Here is a 21,232-nt window from a genome sequence, read left to right as displayed (position 1 = left end):
TCAGATTTAACATGAAAAAATACCTATCAGATATTCCTACTCAAAAATCAATTTATAAATGTAAAGACAGAGTGGGAGAAAAAGCAAGAAAATACCCTCAACAAGATGGAAACTAAAATGATGGATATTACATTTGTTCATTATCTCTGTATGTTGACATTCTTCACCTAAGATGTGTTAGTTTTCCAGGTTTCCAACTTGGAGATCATGCTGTAATTGATATATGTGATTCAGCTTATTAGAAGTACAGGGATTCATATTTAAGTTTCCCTTTATCCTTTACTGGTGCTTAATTTAAAACAAAACAAATCAAAATGTAGAAGGTGAGACAAAATAAAGAGCTGTGGAAGATTTTTTTCCTTCTCTCTTCATAGGGAAAAGCAAACAAGTTAATGAGGATTTGCCACTTAATTTTGAATGCCTAAGTTTCTCTGAGCTGTGAGAGCAAATAAATTGGTATAGATTTTGAAGGAAGACACAACTAACCCCCTCACCAATATGCCTTCCCTCCACCCATCTTGACTTATTTTTTCTCCACGAGAGAATTCTGAGGCATCTATATCAGGTTTTGTTGATCTGTCTCTAGCAAAGTCTTGTTTCCTATATGGTTTTAAACATTTCTATACGACAAAGAAGTTTGGAGAATTAAAAACTGAAATGGATTCTTGACAAATGGAGAATGGTGGTGTGAAAAGTACAAGTGGCTAAGAGAAGTGGCTAAGAACTAAGAGAAGATGAGATTTCCTGGGGTTTACATCTGAAGCACATCTTTGTGGCATATCAACACTACTTCACCCATTACTTTATGAAACATTTTAATACTTTTCTGGCTACACAGCGCAAAAGCAGCTGCAGTTGTGAATTTAATTTTAGAGGAAGATGGAAAATCTTTATGGAGGCTGGCAAGATATAAAATGGTTTACTTAGAAAACACAGATAAATATCACTATAAGACTAAAAACAGGGAAAGACAATCTGTTTTCCTCTAGGGTTATTCTTTCACTTGTCGGTCTGTCCAATTCCCAACTTTCTAGTTGTTTGCTCTATCAAGATTAAATATCTAGCATTAAAGTATTGATGTGTTTAGAAGAAATGCATTTTAGCTAGGAGGATGCAGGACTCAGGAGCCCCTGTAACTTGCCATATTGAAAGAGTCCTACTATAATGTGAGACTCTGAGTAGCTTGTAATGAAGCAAGGGATTATTAGCTTAACTAAGTCAATTACTGTTTGTAAAGTTGATGATTAGAGGCTTGTCTTGGTTTTTAAAATGGCTTTGGCTTTCTAGTTATACCTCATTTATATGAGGTGTGATCAAAAAATTTAGTAAAGGCTGCTGTCTGGTACCATCCAACAGAACAGCAGGGATCTTCAATATGAGAAGCAGCGCATCGAACCTTAGTAACCAGTGTGTGACAAGTTTCAACTTGTTCCATGCAGTCAGTCGGGTGTGAGCTATGGTTGAGAGAAGGTGTGTTTTAAAGTGTGCCATAAATCATCCTCCATCATGACAATGCTCCATGTCACACGTTGCTTTTGGTATACAGCAATTTCTGTCAAATAAAAACATTACATTGTGTCCTCATCCACCTTATTCATCGGATCTGGCACCATGCGACTTCTGGCTTTTTCCAATGTCAAAATGACCATGAAAGTAAATGTTTTGAATCGATTCAGGGCTTCGAGGCAGCCACAATAGTGCAACTAAAGACACTCACAAAAGAGGACTTCCAGAACTGCTTTAGAAAGTGGCAAGAATGAGGGGATAAGTGTATTCAAAGCAAGGAGGAGTATTTTGAGGTGGATTAATGCCAATGTGGTTTTTGCTGTAATAATTTTTTTTTAATTTAAACATTCACTGTATCTTTTGGTCACACCTCGTATTTATTTGTTTATTTTGTCAGAGGGGGAGAAGGTGGTAGTGGGAAAGGAAGACACTTACCTTTGGAATTAGGATCATACATTCCGTAACCTATTGCAGAGAGAGGACTTTTGTGTTTTTCACCATTTTATGTTAAAACAAAACAGCATCAATTTCAATAACTCCGTGCAATTTCCATTTATTTTACTTCCTAAAGGAGTTGAATTGTATTAAATTTGGGCAGCTACCAGATTTATGCTACCAAACACAACAGGTTATGAAATGACCTTTTCAAAGACGACCCTCTGTAGCCCTCCAATAAGCAGTTACACCCAAAGTGACATACCTGAACATGGGGCCGTCTGGGTCCCTCGAGTGCTGTTATCCCAAATTTATGATTTAATTCCTCAGTGTATCGCACTGTGTGATGGACTGCTCTTCGTTCTCTATGCTTCACTACATTTTAATTATAAAGAAAGAAATGAACACTAGATAAATTACTGTGGTGTGGGATCACTTCTACATAAATAATTTTTTTCTATAAATCCAACTGTAACTTTAATTACAAGATCTGCTTTTTTGAAAAAGTACACACACACACACACATACACACCACTCTTTTCCCTTCATTCCATGCCATCCAACCTTCATGGTGTCGTACCTGTGTCTTTCTTGTACCAACGGGTCAGCTTTCTGTCAGGAGTCAGTTTGTTAACACTGGTATTTCACTTACTGAGTCCTTGAGAATGTGATCCAACAGTCATTTGTTCACAGGTTCTCTTGAGAGTGGTTTATTTTGTTCTTGAGTATCTGTGAAGGTATGCTCTGTTGCGAATTAAGCCTTTTTAGTGACAGAGTAGAAGATGACAGAATCCCATCAGACTTGTCAGAAGTTCCCTGACCTCATTATTGCTAATGGATCATGGTAATTCAGCCTGTTGTGAAATCTCATGTTCAATTATGCAGGATAATGAGTGACTCAAAACTTAATATGTCTCAACTATAGTCCTTATTATAGAGCTTGTTCGCCTTCTTTCAAAAGTGAAAGGTTTTAAATAGAGTGGGTCACGTATATATCCAAACGAAAGTTATCACCAGTATTCAGACTGTCCTGATTTTAAATATCTGATTTGGTTTTTTAAATGAGAGGCTTACTATATAAGTTTATATTTGATTGGTCCTTTTATAGGAAAGTTAGAACAGGTTTATTCATTTTTAAGTGCTGATTCTGGAATTCTAAAAGCATACAAATGGCATTTGTCTTTGGATTCACAAAAACTCTAGATATTCAGAGTTTGAATTATTTAAGCTCCCATAACACATGCACTTTTGCTTTTCAAGCATGAGTTATAATTTAATTAAAAACTTCTGGTGCATTGCTAGCATTTTAAATATTAATATGTTCCATGGATCACTTTCGATTATCTACTGTCTTGAAATTCTTGAAGATGTCAGATTTTTAAGATTCCCAAAGTTGTACTTAGAATTGTCTGTTGAGGCAAAGGGGACTGTGATAATTACACACATCCATTAGGATGAGCAGAGGAGATAAACTTTGGGGAGGCTTAATGGGCATGTCTCAGTGACAGCTAGCATAGAGCATTTGGCATGATTAAGGATGGATTTGAATGCCGTTGAAAATACACTCTCATTACGGACACCAGTGGAAGTTGCCCTACAAATGTTAAATTCCCCAGAAAAAGAGTGGTGTGGCAGGGAAGCTTTGAAATCCACTGTGGTCATCTTCCAAATGACTCTTATGTCTTTCCGCTGTCACAATCACTTTGCAATGCCCAATTCAGCTCCCCACATCTCTGCAAAGAAGCAACCTGTTGATGTCTGTATTTCAGATTGTCCGAAGATACATCAAGGACTGGCTGGAAAGAACAAAACCTCCTTTTGGTGCTGTCAGCAGCTGCGTGCTGCTCATGATCATCTACACAACATTCTGTGACACGTTCTCTAACCCAAATATCGACCTGGATAAATTCAGCCTTGTTCTCGTCTTGTTTATCAGTAAGTTGGAAGATGGGATATCCTTGCTACCCGCTCGGTCTCCTCAGTCGCAAAGCAGAGCAAGCTGTGTTCTCTGAATCCATTTTGAATGTTAATTTGATTAGAAAAGAATGCTTAGGGTCATATGTACTCAGTGACTTTGTCACGTGTATGTGTTCTTTCAAAAGACAACAGCTATGCGCGTACGACATATTCTCCTTTGTGTTTCTATGTCTGATTTACGATAGTCGATGCCAGGTAAAAGAAGCCAGGATATACGTCAAATTCAAAATTAGACTGAGCACTTTTTTTGCCATATTTATTGTATTGTAACTTTAAGCTAATCTTATTCTTTATTGTGAATTAAAAGTAGGATTTATAATATATGATATTATTATTTTATAATAAATGGCTGAATTGGTTAAAACATGAATATTCACATCATCTTTCTATTAAAATATATCCAAAGTAATATCATTGCATTGTAAGAAGTCGCAGACTATAAAATGCCAGGCTCAACAATTTGTTTATATATCATCTATGGCTGCTTTCAATTAGAAAGCAGAACTAAATAGTTGCCATAGAAACCATACAGCGTTCAAGCCTAACCTGCTTTTTCTGTGACCCTTTAAGTAAACTGTGCTGACTTCTGCTCCAGTGTAGAGATGGCAGGAAGTGAATGGGTGTCCCACTATAGTAGGGAGGCAGTGTCAACCACAGAGGAGCTCAGTCTGGATTGATAAGTCATTTAATCCTGGCTATTTCACATGTCTCAGCTATTTCACAAGCTACAGGCACAGCTCAGAACAATATTTTTAAATGTAATAAGTAATTAAAGCATTGGTTGTTAACAGCAACAACCAAAAAAGAAATCTTTTGTTTCATTTATCCTGTAATACCAAAGGCAGCTTTTGGTCATTTTAATATTGAAGAACCATCTGTTATTAAAATCAACATGAGTTATTCCAAAATATTTATTATATGCTCCCTCATCTATGTTATTTGCTATAAATACTCACAGTATAAACCAGGTCTTTCCAAATTGAACAAATTAAATAACCAAATCATAAATCAAAGGATTTTAGATTTGCTCTGAGAAGATACAGATTATATCTGAGGATATCTTCAGTAAGACAGGTTGAGTCCCACTCATTTAAATGATGTTATCAGTGTAGCAATTTATGTGTGTTTGGTTGGTATTCATTTGTTTTTCTATTTGAGTCCCCATAAGTTTCAGGTGAAACTAAGCATACCAATAAATATGCTACAGATACTGCTTTTATAGTGCTAATTTAGATTCAATCTTTTTTTTTTCTTCAGTATTTTCTATCCAGCTGAGCTTTATGTTTTTAACCTTCATTTCTTCAACAAGGTAAGTGATTTAGTATTTCCTGTTGTTAGTTTCCTGAATGAGGAATCATGCTCTTTACTTAATTTCTATGCCACTACTATGCGGTTCTCGTTTTTTCTCCTGTCTCCCCATCTTTCTCCTGCCACCCTCAAGTTGGGGACGTTATGAAAGGGTCTGTCCTTGGCCCTTGTCTCATCTGCTCACATCGTGTGCTTAGACAACCTCCTGCATTCCACTCGAGCTGTCAGTTGTCAGCTGATGATTTTCAAGCCTAGACCTTCCACTCCCATGTTTTTCCTGAGTTCCAGCACAACTTACCACTGACCATTTAGAGATCGTCACCTGACTGTGTTAATAAACCCTCAGACTCAAGATACTCAGAATGGAATTAATCTTTCCCCCCAACACTTGCTCTTTCTCTCTCACTTCTTCACTTATTGCTAATGTCACCACCATCCACAGAGTTACTCAGACTAGAACCCTTCGCATCATTATTTTTTTTTAATCTCTTAACCCTACCTCTGGAATGCTTTTTGTGCCTCCCACACTATTTCCCTAATTCAGGCTCTTGTTGCCTCTTCTCTCCTTAGACTATTACAATGGATATCTTACTGGTATTTTCATTTCTAGGCCTAACTCTTTTTATGCATTTCCTCCTGCTTCCAATCACCCAAGTTCTAATACTAGTGCTCTTGTTTAGAGATTTTCAGTAGTTATCCGGTGCCTGCAGAATGAAGTTCACCTTGGGGGGCTAAGGGCATGGCCAATTTCATGAACCACTACTAGCAGTCATGCCATCTAAGCTTCAGGTTGAGGTAAAATCTTTGCTGTCCCTTAAGAGAACCTCATGCTGTCTCATTTCTGTTCTTTGCTAAGGCTGTCCTCATGTCAAAATTGGACTCCGTAGCCTAGTTCATCTTTTCTGTCCTGAAAGGCTCACCTCTAAAGCAACTTCCCCCACCAGGACTATACACGCAACGGACATTACTTTAGCCTTTGGCATGAGACATTTACCATAGTGAATGCCACAAGTACGAGACAATTCCGATCGTGGATGAGTTTGCAAACTAGATATGTGCACTGATAACTAAGTGTCCTCTTAGTGTACAGTAACTAAGTGTACAGTAAGCCAACCTGTAGTCAGTTCAAAGAAGGAAGCACTTCCAATGACAGTAACAGAGCAAGGCTTCGTGGAAGAGACTGGATTTGACACGAGTCATAAAGAATGGCTAAGGGGGTTCTTGATGGGAGAAGAAGCAACAATGCAAACGTGGGTGCACTAGCGCACGCACACACACGATATGGTGGAACAATAAGAGTAGAGGAAAATTGAAACTAGTAATAGCGTCTGGCAATGTGTTGGCACGAGGGTAAGGGCCTGGTTGTTTATGCGGCCTGATGGTGTCGGAGCAGTAGATGGCTGAGGCCTCACATTAGGCAGCTGGCTCTTACAGCACTTGGTATGGCAGGAGGCTGATTGCAAACAGTCAATAAAAACGTATTGATTGGTGTAATTTGAAGCATTTTCCAAAGCCTGTGATCATGATTTATGAGTAAGAGTAAAGCCTGAGGCCATTAAGTCACAGAGCAAATGTGACTTATTTGGGTAAGTCTGAGAGTAGGTACTATTTTTTACTTCCTTTTGTAAATGGTTTGTTATGTCACCTTAGGAAAGACGTTTGCGTTTCACTGGCTGTTTGCTGGTCTTTGTGGCAGTACTGATCATCAGACCCGCTCATCCTGTCCCATCAGACTAGGTGGGATGCAGATATCCTGCAAGAACATTTCTTGAAAAGCTCAGAATCCCCTACAGGGATTGCTAAAAGAGAGGCGGTAGTATCACAACTAGGTGAATTAAAATTGAAAATGTTCAGCCTAGAGTAGACTGGACTTAGGCCTTGTGGTTTCCAGACCCTTCTGTTGCCATATTCTACCTCCACTGAAGTTCTGTTGCATTTTAAACTTGGCCCAATGTCACATGTGCATGTGTCTTTGATAAACAACAGAATATGGAGTGGCTATAATCACACTCTTGGGTAAGTGTTGTGTAGCCCCAAAATATTTCATTAAAATTTAGGGATTTTTTTTTTTTATTGTACGAAATTTAGAAGATGGTTTTCACTTTTTTTTTTTTTTCATGCTGGGAGACCCTATAGCACCTGAGGATTTTATTGGAAGAATGAAAAATACCAGCAGTTATTGATCCCTGTTTTGTGCCAGGCACTGAGCTAGGAATGGTGCCCATTATTCCGTGTAAGTCTGATAGCATAGGCTATGATACCATGCATTTTTGTTTCTATTTTGCAGGTGAGGACCCTCATTTAGAGTAGTTTAGTAACTTGCCTAAAATCAAATTCCAGTAGGTTGGGAACTTACCCAACATCTCATGGAAGTAGTATGCCTAGAGTTGAAATTCATTTGCATTTGACGTTTTCAAAGCATTGATCCATGCTTTTCATTGCACAAAACTACTCCAGTTACTGTTAAAACTCATGATACTGGTTTTAGTTTGAGAATGTGGAGAGAATGTTTAACTGGATTCTCCAAGTTCACACAGAGGCACAAACAAATTAATCAAAGAAAACAAGACCTGGAACTGAGACCCATTGGTTTATATATACTATTGAGTTTTATTTTATTTTCCTACTTTTTGTTCCTTCCTACTTAAAAATCAGTGAAATTGACGTGTGGATTTTTTTTTTCTCATCTTTTTCTTACCAATTCAGTAAATCTAAAAACCAACCCAAATATCAAGACAACAATCTCAGCATAGAAATCAGTCTTTTTTTTTTTTGTACAGTACACCACTGACCTCTGATGATGGAAGTTTAGCATAAACCAGGAGAGACTCAGCCTAGAAAATTCAACTTTCCTTCAACACTCTGTTTACCTGGTTAACATGCCTTAGATTTACTGACCGGATATGTTACCATTCTAGTGTCTGGCATGTGAACCTCTTCTACTCTGAGTATTTAAAATACATTAAAATGGAGAGTTATCGTTTTGTGTTCTCATTTCTCTGTCTATAGAAAAGTCTTCAGGTTATAAATTCCAATTTTGCTGTCAGACGGACTTGAGTTTCAATCCTGCTTAATAACTTGGTAATTTTTGTCTGTTTCATCATTTATAAAATGGAGATAGTAGTGGTATCTATCTCATAGGGTCATTTGGAGAATTAAATAACAATGTTTAAAGCCCTCAGCATAATACCTAGCATATAGTAAGTGTTCAATAAATGTTAGCTATTGTAGAATATTTATTATATCAAAATAGTTTATATTATTTCAAGAATTAATTATGGAAGAGAGGGAATTATAATTTCTAGTTTTATAATACATTCTTTTTGACATGTCTGTGTCACAGTTGCTAGAAAATGAAAGTTGATTCATCAAACCAATAGTCATGTTGACCTATGCTTTCTGAAACTTTGGAAAGCTGTCAATGTTAAAAAAAAAAATGTTATAAAGGCTTATAAAAAGGACAGTAGTTGGGAGCCCAGAGTTAGGTAAAGGGGAGGAGAGGAGGAGGTAGAAGAAGGAAAAGGGGGTCAAATACATGGTGATGGAAGAATTGATTCTGGGTGGTAAACACAGGATGTGATATATAGATGATATATTATAGAATTGTACACTTGAAACCTATGTAACTTTACTAACCAGTGTCACCCAAATAAATTTAATAAATGTATATACACTCATTCATTCAACACATACTTAATGGGTACACATTCTGGGTTTGTAATGGTAAACAACTATGGCTCATGTACTCATGAAGCTTAAAGTCTATTGGGGGAGGTAAATAGTTAACAAGTGAACAAAAGATAAGTACAGAGGGTGCCAAAAAAAATGTATACACATTTTAAGAAAGAAAAGAACTATTAAAATTGTAATACTCAATATATACCAATAACAAAAGATGAATACAAGTCACATTTGACTTCTGCAATTACAAGAGGTGCTCAAAGTAGTTGCCATCAGCGCCCAGACACTTCTGATTATGGCGAACTACTGTTTGACCTGTTGACTACTGTATGCATTTTTTGGCAACCCCAGTATATATATGAATATTTATATATATGGCAGTTTGGTAAGTTGATGACAGAGTAATAGAAACCAAGAATGTCACTTGAGTGACAAAAGAAACCATTAACAAGGGAAAAGGAAGAAAACAAATATTCAAATGTTTGTATAAGTCTTTTAATCCTTATCAGTACATTTTCAATCAGATGTCTCAGTGGGCCTCTCACCAAAGCCCTGGGAGAGAAGGAGGGTGGGAGAGGAAGAAAGGGAGGGAGTGAAGGAAGAAGACAGTGTCCTTAATAGTAAAACTCTCACCATTTCAGAGATGAGCCAACTAAGCCACAGAGCTCTGAGTAACTTGATTAATGCCACTCAGCTAATGACAGACGAGGTCATCTCCTAAAATAAGTAAAGACAAAACACAGGAACAGAGGTTAACAAAGAAAAGTACTTCACATGGAAGTTTCCTCTCCTAAAAACAGTGGGCTTAGACGGAACTCTCTCAGAGGACCTTCTCTGCTCCACATTCCGTGATTCTGCTCATAAAACTTTCTGACATGTTTTCCTTTGTGGGCACTGCAAGGGAAGGCAAAGTAAATATTATGTTGAAAATGCTGATTGAAAGCTTCATAAGAGAGAATAAAAAGACCAGTTGGGAACAAAAGGAAATAAACATCTCAAGGGAAGCCAAAGTGATCAAAAGAATTATAAAAACAGGATAAAAAGCAAATCAATATTAAAAAGAGATAAGGTAGAATTAGAAAATAAATAGTAATGTGATTCCTTTTAAAAATGTGAACAAACACAATAGAGATGCTAATCCCTGAAAATAATTATGGTCATGACTGTTCAAATACAATGTGCAGCGCTCTTCGTTTCCTGTGTATTGTCATGACTTCCCACCAGTAAGCAGTCCCTTGACAGCGTCTGGCTGAGGGAGGGTTACTTAACAAGATAGCTGCTCTCATCCATTAAATTTTGTGGTGTTTTTTTGTTTTTGTCTTTGTTTTTTTGTTTGTTTGTTTCGTTTTTTATAATTTCCTTCTCGAAGGAAAACTTACCTCCAAAACTGGGGGCAGCCTACTTACTAGGTCTGTGACTTTAGGGAAGTTGTTTAACCCCTTTGTGCTTCAATTCCCTTTGTGCAAAAAGCAAGGCAATGATACTCCCTACCTTATAAGGCTATCCTGAGAAGGAAGAGCTACTGGAAGCAACGTGCTTAGAAAAGCGCTCAATGTTTATGGCTGTGGTTATACGTCACCGTCATCATCTTCCTCATCATGAATGGAAGGTTAAGTGAGGGTCGGCTCTGTTGCTTTTCCCCAAGATCCATGATGTGAAGCAGTCTGCTACTTTGAAAAGTATAAGTCAGCTCTGCTTAGGGAGAATATTATTCTTAACCTTAAACATTCCATTGTTGTTTACGGATCCTCCCTCCTGATTGACAGGCTTTGTGTCAGTAGAACTGTACAGCTGTGTTTCAACTCAGATCAGGCCAGAAACCTCCCAGTATGGGCCTAGCTTGTCTCCTTACCTGAAACAGGACAGTCAAGTGTGACTTGCGAATATCCTCTTTAACCACACTAAGTGCTGCTCTAACCAGTGGCCGCCAGCGCCGGGTTAAATGTGAGCCCTCTTGGCCAGAGAGGTTTTGACACACTGGAAATGTGCTATAATCTGGAAAAGAACAAATATCAAGCAGAACAAAGTTCACCAAAGGAGAAATGGATTGCCAGATGCTCTTGGAAGAAAACCAAACTGCACAGATCCAGATGCAGCAACAATTGGTTATAACAAGGGCAGCAAAAGACCAAAACAAAGGCCTTGGTGGTGTTACGAACACCACAGGCATTGCTGGAGGACAGCCCGAAACTTGGCCAGTTGGTTAGGCTGCCTGTTCCACAATCACCGGGGAGGATTCATTCCTGTAAAAGTGATTTACTCACTGTGAATATCATATTCCCCAACTTGCCCACTTTGTGTCTTTGTAATTTCTCAGGTTCCCCGGCCTCAGTATTGCTTCGAACTCTGTGGATGAGTGAAGTGCCTCACACTTCATAAGAAAGTAAAGTCTCTGATGTAAATTGCCTCCACTTTCCCATTCTCTACCTGAAAACTCTCCGTATTTTTCACTCACCTCGTCTTTTGTTTCCCACTCACAGACTATGGGAGACACCCTGTCTCAGGCTAATGCTCTCACTCTTGTCCTCTCAGGCCCATTTGAGGAGCTGGCTTCATCAGTTGTTTCTAGCGGCTGCATCTTCGCTCTTTCTATGTAATCATGTTCGCATCTCCCGTGACCCTTTTATTCTCTTCATCAGATTCCTTGAAAACATGTCCCCTCTCATGACTACCAATTCAGTACACTTACACATCAGCTCCCAGGCCCCGCCTCCCAGACCTCACTGGACTTCTTCCATTCCCTATTTCCATTAATGCTTTACTGCTCCTCTCAGTCGTATATGCTTTAATTTCTCTTAATTCCTCTTCCTCTCACAAAGCAACAATAACAATAAAAATATCAACCAGCGTGTATTAAACACTTCCAAGTTGCCAGATTCTTAACGGACATTGGCATTTATCCTCACAATGACCCTTAAGAGTCAGGCAATGTTATACCTGTTTTATATACTAACAAAAGGATGGTCTGGGTTTAAATGCTGGTGCATTTGCCCCAAAAGCCTGTGCTCTTACGCTGTTGGGAGAATATTTCATAGAAATCACCAGACGACAAGTTCTAATTCTGTCTTCACATCTCTTGCCACTATCTCCTGCCTTCACCATGACTCTTCAGGCCCTTTTCACTCTCTGCTTCCTGCCTAGCCTCATCATCTTCAATCTTAGACCATGCTGTGTGATTATTCCTCTTCAAACTCCTTATCCCATCTTATCCAGGCCACACTCCTTGTCACAAGCTAATGTCCCTGCACACAAGTCAGCCTGAGGAATCTGTCCTTTGCCAGCTGCTCCCGCACTCCCATACTTCAGTTTCGCTATTCCTTACCTAAAATACACATCTGTACATGTCTAAGCCTGTTCTTTGAAGCCCAGATCAATTGTTAGTTCCTTCAAGAAGGTTCTCTACGCGCTCCATCATCATACCCACTCCCCTGCCAAGGTTGAGATAATCCTCCTTTTCAATGCCAAATCTGCCTTCTCTCTCTCTCTCTCTCTCTCTCTCTCTCTCTCTCTCTCTCCCCCTCCCTCCCTCCCTCCCTCCCTCCCTCCCTCCCTCTTTTTCTCTCCCTCTTCCCCCTCTCCCCGCTCCCTCACTCCCCCTCTCCTCCTCATTCTGGATCTCTTTTTCTTTTGTAGAATATATATCTGTATCCCCTTCTCCCATGCATTTATAGAGCCTTACGTAGCTCCTTTCACATTGAGCCTACGTGAGGAACAAAGGGATCTAGGAATTTATCAGCCGTGTAGTACAATGTTTAAAAAATAAGAGTGGTATCACAATAAAAATATGAGAACAAAATGTAGGAACATTAAGGCAATCTTATAATACTCAAGTGATACGTATCCACATACAGAATCCTCAACTGAGGTGGGACACCAAAAATACGGTTTGGAAAGCTATCAACGAGCTGGAGATAAGACTGTTTGGGAAGCGTGAGCATATGTGACTTTCCAGAGGAGAGAAGACCAAGGACAATGAAATATTTTCTTAACATATGTACAAGAAATGGGGAGGAAGAGGAGAAGATGGCCCTTCCCGTCTCAAGCGAGATTATGACAAAGAAAACAGGATGTGGGGACCTATTTAGGGAAGATAGGTCCCTATGCACATTTTCTCCCAACAAAAGTTACATATGAGGTTGAGGTTACAAAGGGAAATGGGACCTGTTTAGTTAGAGATCCTTAAAACTCGGATAGATTGTGACATCTGCAGCTATGTGGGTGCCGGCAGTTTCCAGCACACTTTTCCATTTGCTGGCTCTCTTGTCTGAGTTCAGGGCAAAGAGTGAAGAGACGCACTATGTCTTCAAACCCTGATTCTGCAGGAAGGAATCCTTTCTAACATAACAAAGACACAATAATAATTACATTTCTAACCTTTTTCCTGGTTCTCTAAATCTTTATATGAAAATAGAAATCTGAATATGATATTCACCTGTACCAATCCCCCTAACATATAATGAATGGGCTTTGATTAAGTGAGATTTTCTTTTCTTATGCTTAACATACTATATAACAATAGTAGAATAGTAGCATAGTTTTAGAGCATAGACACAGGAGGCCAAACTTGATTTAAATCCTGGCTCTGTCACTTGTTAGCCATGGGACCCTGGGTAAGTTTGGCCACTTCTTTGTGCCTCTGTTTTGTTGCCTATAAACAGGGCTATTGTCTCACCTGTCTTTACTGCAGAGACCTTAAATGAGTACCTGATACACTGTAACTGCTCAAAGAAAGGTGATTTATTATTTTTATTAAAACATAGGATTTTAAATCTTTGTTCATACCATGTATTTCTCAAAAGGGTGTGTTTGCTGCCAAAACGATATGTTGCTCCTCGAGAGAGCAGTTTTGGAGATACATTAACTCTTCCAATATCAAGAGACAGCCTAGCCACTTTGCTAACTGAGTTACTTGCTGCATGATTTTCACAAAGTCCTGCACCACAGGCTGACTACATACGTGACCTTAGGAGATCTCCACCACACAGACAGATTTTTAAATCTGTCTCCTTTTCATGGGTAAATGACTCAGAAAGGATTCTCTAAAAAGAAATTCAGTCACTTCTGTACATTTGGGCATAGAATGACTTGTGTCACTAGGATTGATCAAAGGGATGTTAACATGAAGGTAAATACTTTATTTGATTTAGGATGTGTTAACGAGGCTTTTTAATAAAAGTATTTGTAAAATACTTTTTTTTTTTTTTTTTTGGCCCGTAGGAATAATTCGGGTTTCACACCAGCAGACACTGTGGCTATCATTTTCTGTTCTACACACAAATCCCTCACACTGGGTAAGTGACGCACAGACAAAAAACTAACTTAACATTACCCTCAGGTAGTTATATTTTACGACTGTGAAATTCAAGCATCCCTTCAAATTAAATGGGATGGGGTATTGCCCACTCTGTTAAAGAACAATAGCAAAGTGAGCATGGGTCATTGCTTTAGAATACCATTATATGATTGAACCAATATTTGAGGGCCTAAATTTAATAGTGTAGAATTTAGCTTACTTTGAATCATGTTTTTGATTCTCATCAAAGTTTTCAATGTAGAATGTTTAACAGTAAAAGGTGGGGGAGGGTAGTGCAAATGGCAAAAACTTTAGAAGGCCCTGGAATTGGCCCTGGAAATTGTTATTTTCTGGAAGCTTGGAGCAGGATGGAGATAATGTTATTTCTCAAATTTGATACTGACATTAGTTTGAAGTTCATTTCAGAGTGTTATGTTCTATAAAGAAACACAATGTCATTATCCTTAACTCAATCTGATTAGCACCTAAAGTGACCTAAGTATTTATTTAATGGACAAAAAAAATAGATCGAGAAGAAAAATGCTCTTTTCTACTCACCTTCATCCACTTTTGTGGCATTATCCCAGTAACGTGTCCAGATATCCAGAGTCATTAAAATTCATTAAGTAATCAAAAACTTTATTGAAATATATATCGTTCACAACCTCCTTAGGGTAATAGGCACTTTGTGGTAAAAATCATAATAAAAACTCCTTCACATTTTGGCATGGGACTCACTTAAAGAGACTGAAGAATCATGACATTGCTCTAAGTCTGCTCATGTTGAAGAAGTTCAGTCTGTAAACTAGAACAACAAGGACATTTCATGATGTTTTTCCTAACCCCACACACGTGTCTGATAGAATCTATTGTCAGCCTTGCCAAGTTTGGAAAATGTTAGAAATTGCAAACTCTTGAAGGATTAGTTGCTATCTAGGGCTTCAACTTATGTGAATAAATTACATTTATACTGTTCATACATTACAGTATGTCCGCTAGGTTTTTAATCACCATCAACTTGAAGTTGAAAGAACTTTGGAAGCCACATTCCAATCCTGATTTTGTGACCCTGGGCAAATCACTTAACCTCCCTGAACCTTAGCTTTCTCATCTGTAAAATGGGACAGAATAATATGCACTTCGTAAGGGCACTGTAAAGATTAAAAATAGGATTTGTTAAGTAACTAGCACTTGTACGTAGTTTGTCAGTTCATGATAGAATAGGTGCAATAATTGCATTGTGTGACATGTGTGACAGTTGCTGTGGCCCAAATGAGATTGCTCACCTAAAGAACTTGTGTGCTGCCTGGCACATAGCAGATCATCTTTAAGCAGTAGCTATTGTTGTTAGTTATTATAACTATATTAGTTATGACTGTGTTACTGTGTCCAGGGTTCCAGTATCCTGCCCCCTGCGTGTAGATTTTCATGTAATGAATGTGGTTTAATCGTTGATCTCAAAGAAATCATCTTGCACTATTTTCCCCCCAAGTGGTTATTGTGATGTGATGTCCAGTGTTCCCAGTCTCCTAAAAAGGGAGGGGCTGTTATAAAAGAGTCCAGAAGCAGGTGGTACCAGACGCTGCAGATGTCCCGAGTCAGGGACCCAATGAGCCCATGTCCTGGGAGCAGATGCTGATCCATGCTGCATCAAACACACTTGTGTATTTCTGCAATGGGCTTTTGAAACCACCCCACCCCTAGGGGTTTGCTTTTGTGAGGAAAACCAAAATGGATTTTTGGTTTCTTCATGATGTTTTTCTGGAGATGCCTGCCTTGAACGAAGTTCTACCCAGAAGCATACTGCAGCACAGTCAGTATTCTCTTCTTTTCTATAAGCAAAATATGTATCCATTCCAGCTTTTCTTTTCTTTTTCTGTCTTGTCTTTTTTTCTTAATCCCAAAGCCATACTCTTCTGTTCTGATACTTTCTGAAGCGACTTTTCAGGCAAACAGGTGCTCTGACCACCTTTCAGAAGGAGGTGTTTTGCTCAAAAAGGGTTGGGTGAACTTGGATTTTGCTTGCTTTTGTCATGTCCTCCCATGAAATAGATACTTAGATCCTCCAATATGATACTAGTGTGATTATCGAAGTGACCATGTAGTGTAAATCCTTAGTTACCTCTGTAACATGATAGACTTAAGCTCTCTCAGAACTACAAAACCTAAATACTCATCCTGACTCTTCCTCTGATACCTGCCCAGGCCTCAGTTTCCTTCGCTGTTAGATTAGGGACTTTTAGTTCCAACCGGACTATTTTATCATGGCTTGGTCATACCCGCCTTCCTTCCTCAGTCTCCTACCTAGCATTTATAAAAATGGCCTCTTTGCTGCTTCCCTTATCTCAGAGATGTGGCATGGATCACCCTGGTCCCATGAGCACCCTTATTCTCACAGATAGCAAGGGGTGTTTGGATCCTATATTTCCTCTCACCTCTCACACAAAGATGAAATACAACAAATCATATCTACTTGGCATTTAGAAACCATATCTATCCCTTTTGCAATCACTGTCATAGTATTCTTCTAGTGGTTTTACACACACACACACACACACACACACACCTAACATCTCAAATAAAATACATTGTGAGCCTTATCAAATGCCATTCATTATTACACCCAGTATTTGTATTTAAGAATAAATCATTTGCAGGCCAAGTGGTACCCATGTACCTACTGAACCAAAGAGGAAAATTCTTGCTTGACAAGCCTCCTGAATATTCTCTTGTACACACACTTTCAGTTACTTTATTGTTCTTGCTTTTGCCCTGTCTCAATCGCTTCCATGTACTTGTATCTACACACATGCTGAATTTGATTCATTGCTTTTATTAGTGCATTTGCCACTGATTGATTACTTCTTTGTATTAGTACTTTTTCTATTGATTGATTGCAGATGAAGTGACTATTTGACCTTTAATTATGAGGCTTCCTATTGAAAATGACATTGAGCTATGGCTTCACATAATCCATCTGGAAAGCCTGACATGATGCCATTCCCTGGAGTTCATTCAGGAAGAAAGAGGAGGCCTGAGGAAGTGCAGAGCCATCGCTGTGCTTCACCTCAGAAAGCACTACCGGCCATGTTTGCTGTGCTCCTAGTTTCCACTCAGGGCTGGAGATAATTTTATATTTTGTCAAGACAACATCACTTGCTGTGGGTTGCCATAAAAGCCATGAACTCTCTCTAATTATTCTCTAGTTTGATGCTGATATTTGTATAATAATGAGAAGATATTTTACATAGCAGAGACTGAAGAACAGCTTGTACCCTAGTGAACAATGGCTCAGTGCACAGTCGGTCAATAGAGCTCATCAAGAAAGAAATTCAATACAAGATACCCTGTGGAATTAGTATTTTACCTTTATTTTATTTGTTCCTCTTGAATATTCAAATCACTTTCCTTATCTAGAGTTCTAACAGATATAGAAAACTTTCTCAAGCTAGAAAGGGAATGCTTCAGGATATTTGAGGTCCTTAAGTATATGTTTATATTAGTTTTTAATGCTTTAAAATAGCAAACTGAAAGCATGTATTCTCCGAGCACATCAACTGACTCTTGGTGGTCAGTTGGGAGATTCCTGCTTGTTACTTATTTCCAAAAGCATTTCTGAATTGAAAGAATGCTACTTAAATTTTAAATAGAGTGTCAGGATCAACATTTTTTAAGAGCCCGCTATGTGTCTTACCATTTATAGACTCTTGTGTGCAAAGGCAAATCACACAGCTATTCCCTGCGTCACTTATACATAGTCATGAGCCCAGGGTTGCAATTACACAACTGAACTGTGACAAGAAACCATGCAGTAAGCAAACAGAATATAGCTTTTTTTGGTAGACATAGGATTCTGGAAAGAGTAGAAAGAACACAGACCTGATTCTAGTCTGGATTCAAGTTCAGTTCTCTCACCAAAAGCTGGAACACATCACTTAAGTGCTTAAGTGTAGACCTCACTTTCCACAGCTGTAAAATGAGAAGTGGACAAGATGCTGCTTGAGATTCCTTCGAGTTTTAAGTTTCTGAGTCTGTGGCTGATATTTCCTTTTTGTAAGACAACAACAGTTTCCCTGCTATATGTGAAAAGGGAAAGTGTTCTTAAAAGGAATGATTTTGTAAATAACGTTACAGTATTACAGGCAAGGAAATATGGCTGTTGCTTCTTCCTAAAGAGGTTTAAAAAAATGTCTTCATACTCTCCAGAGATTTTCACAGGAGAAACAAAATCTGAAAAGGTTCTCCTTTTCAATTTTACTTGGAAGCTTTTCAAGAATGCTAAAGGATTACCTGCAACTTGGGCTGAAAAGATCAGTTAATAGCATCTAGGTTATTTTCTCAAGAGGAAATGGAATTGAAATACGAAAATTTGTGTTTCTGTTTTTCTTTTCCCTTAAAGCTTATCTGTAATTCCACTTGGCACGTAAAGACTATTATCTTAATAAAACTACCCTTCCTACAATTGGGAAGTATTTTTTAAAAGCACTTAACCCATTAAGTCATGTTACCTGAACCAGCTAGAATATTAGCAGCTCAGTAATTATTATCTTATTTTGCATACAAAGAAGTGAAAGCATAGGAAAAATTATAAACCTTATTCCAGATTATGTAACTAATAGAGACTAGATTCCAGGCCCCCAAACTTCCAGAACTGCATTGGATAATAGGATGCAAAAGGACTTTGAAAACCAAAAAGTGCTATACTGATTCCACGTATTGTAATTGCGCGATCTGAACATGGGTTTGAATTGTTTTATCAATTGTTTAAAAAAGAAAATTACTTCTGATTGCATTGCTGGTTATAAGACAGTTTTAAAGTACTTAATACCTATAATTGTTCCCATAAATATAGATTTCCATGTGGCCCAGTCACAAACTGGCACTCGGTACTTTTATTTATTTATTAACAAAAAGTTATAGTTTATTAAAAGTGAGTCTTGATGACCCAGCCCTTAGCTTTCATGAGACAACAGTCTGTGCTCTATTCTTGCCAGCTAAGAGCCACATGCTATCTGACAACAAACTACGTATTAAAGTGGAAATAGAAAATCAGAGTAAAGACAGAAACTAGCAGTTTGACTTTGGGGTGTAGTTCTAAATATATTTCTGTTCTGCATTGTGTCCTTACGTTACAGTTCTGTAAGGAAAAGCAGTTTGGAGACCCTGCCATTTGACATATTCTTGAAGATGCCACTGAAATTAAAGTCCCAGTAGATTTTACTACCACGCTGTGTGGGCATGTCTGTCATTGTGTGCTATTTTCTAATCCATATAAAGAGAAAAATGTAAGTTCCTAGACAAAGTGACACACTTATGTTCCTCAGAGATTTGTGAACTATTTTGTTTTGAATTTTTTTATTCTAAATTTAGTGTTTAAAAATCATTGCTAGTACATCTAAGTTTTGTAATAAAATTTTAGGAAGTCTCCAGGTTTTTAGGCAGCAAATATGAAATTAAACACAATAAAACCTCTATGAGGGACCCCCAGTCCGACCGTCAAGTACCATTCATCTTACTGATATGCCAGAGGTTGTTCGCCAAGAAGACCAATGTCTGATACCCACACTTCTCCTCCTCCATGTCTTCTATGCCAGGGACTGTCAAATGTTTGCAACCACAACCGACAGCAAAAATATGTATGAGCCGGTACACACGTGCATGTGTGTAAGTTTTACAACACAGCTTTCACTCTTACTTTGTGTAATACTCATACATTCCATTTTCTATCCAAGTGCTAGATAAAAACCCATTGAATTGATTTTGCAACTCATTAATGGGTCATAATCCAAGGTCTGAAAAATATCCCTTTATACCTTGCTTGATGAGATTTTTATCCCCTTCCTCAAATAGTTACCATGTAGGCTTTGGGTTGTGCTGTCCCTTATTCACTGAACTTGAACCCAAATTTCTGATACCAGGTAGGAACCAGAGCTAATTTGATTTGCAGTAATATATCACCTACATTTAGATTTTATTAATTCAGCTTCTATAACCGAGTTTCTATATCTTTTGTTGATTTTTTTAATTGTTCCTCTATTCATCCTGTTTTCAGTAGTAGTAACAATAGTAATAGTAACAGCTACCAGTAATTGAGTACTTAATAGGCAAACACTGTGCTAAGTGCTTGTCGCATAAAGTAATTTACTTGAAAATACTCTTGTGTTCACACTGTTGTGTAATGGTTGTGCTTGTTCATTTAGACTTCAGCGCCAGGGACAGCCAGTTGCTTTGATGGAAAATTCTCGCTGGAGTGTTCAGCGGTGATTTTCTCAGAAAGAAAATACTCCAGAGGAGCTGTGACAAATGCTTGTGTTATCTGTACCTCTACCCACCAGGAGACTTTGCATATCAGCATAATGAATTCAGAAATAGGTTTTTATTGATGAAATTACTGATTTGTTACTTTGGCTGAGCAAAAATGGAACAGACGGACTTGTTGATATGTAGACTGCCCAAGAACTTTAGACACACGCCCCACTTGCTAAAAGAATCTAGCGAATCCATAGTCTGAATAGGAAATCTCAGGGCTGTGCTAGATGCTAGTTGCCTACCTGGTTTTGTGTCCACTCCTGTTAGGATCTGTGGTTGCCTGAGGCTGACTAAAGTTCACTGAATCTGCTCTGGAATGTAGCTGTGTGTGCTTTGAAAGCCCTCTCATGTAAGGTGTTAGTGAGAGCACTGGAAAGGGCAGAGCTGGGACTTTGAGTTTACGGGACCCGTTGCTTAAGCTTTTTTTGTGCTTGTGCTATTATGTGTTATTATGTGCCGATCTTGTGGTGTCCCTCTGAATGACTCAAGATTCTAAAGCTAAATACTTAAATCTTTCAAAATCAGAGAAATACTGAATGTTAGAATTAGAAGGGCCCCCGTCACATCTGGTCTCAACTTTTCATAGCGAGGGGACCACAGATTGATACTAGAGTCCAAGTTCCACAGCACAGCTGAGCACGGTGGCTGAGAGTCAGAGCTGGCTTGAGTTCTGGCTCTACCACTTTAGGTATTGGGTAACTTATTTAACCCTTGGGAATCTCA

The 21,232-nt window shown here is 38.4% G+C and overlaps 1 protein-coding gene across 3 annotated transcripts in view; it reads left to right on the top strand.

Annotated features, from left to right (window-relative positions):
* SLC10A7 (solute carrier family 10 member 7) overlaps positions 1 to 21,232 on the top strand; it is a 222,926-nt gene that overhangs the window by 181,906 nt on the left and 19,788 nt on the right. For 2 of the 3 annotated variants that reach the window (XM_081075669.1, XM_081075670.1), the window contains 3 exons: positions 3,711 to 3,876; positions 5,176 to 5,227; positions 14,125 to 14,198. In XM_081075669.1, coding sequence (XP_080931795.1) covers positions 3,711 to 3,876; positions 5,176 to 5,227; positions 14,125 to 14,198 — 292 coding nt within the window. Of the gene's footprint in view, positions 1 to 3,710; positions 3,877 to 5,175; positions 5,228 to 11,224; positions 11,346 to 14,124; positions 14,199 to 21,232 lie in introns of those variants that run through there. The other variant, XM_081075671.1, reaches the window with a different exon arrangement.

Source organism: Rhinolophus hipposideros (assembly GCF_964194185.1).
Source record: "Rhinolophus hipposideros genome assembly, chromosome: 16".
Taxonomy (NCBI): Eukaryota; Metazoa; Chordata; class Mammalia; order Chiroptera; family Rhinolophidae; genus Rhinolophus; species Rhinolophus hipposideros.
Note: the sequence above shows the minus strand (reverse complement) of the source record. Positions and strands in the feature narration are given on the sequence as shown.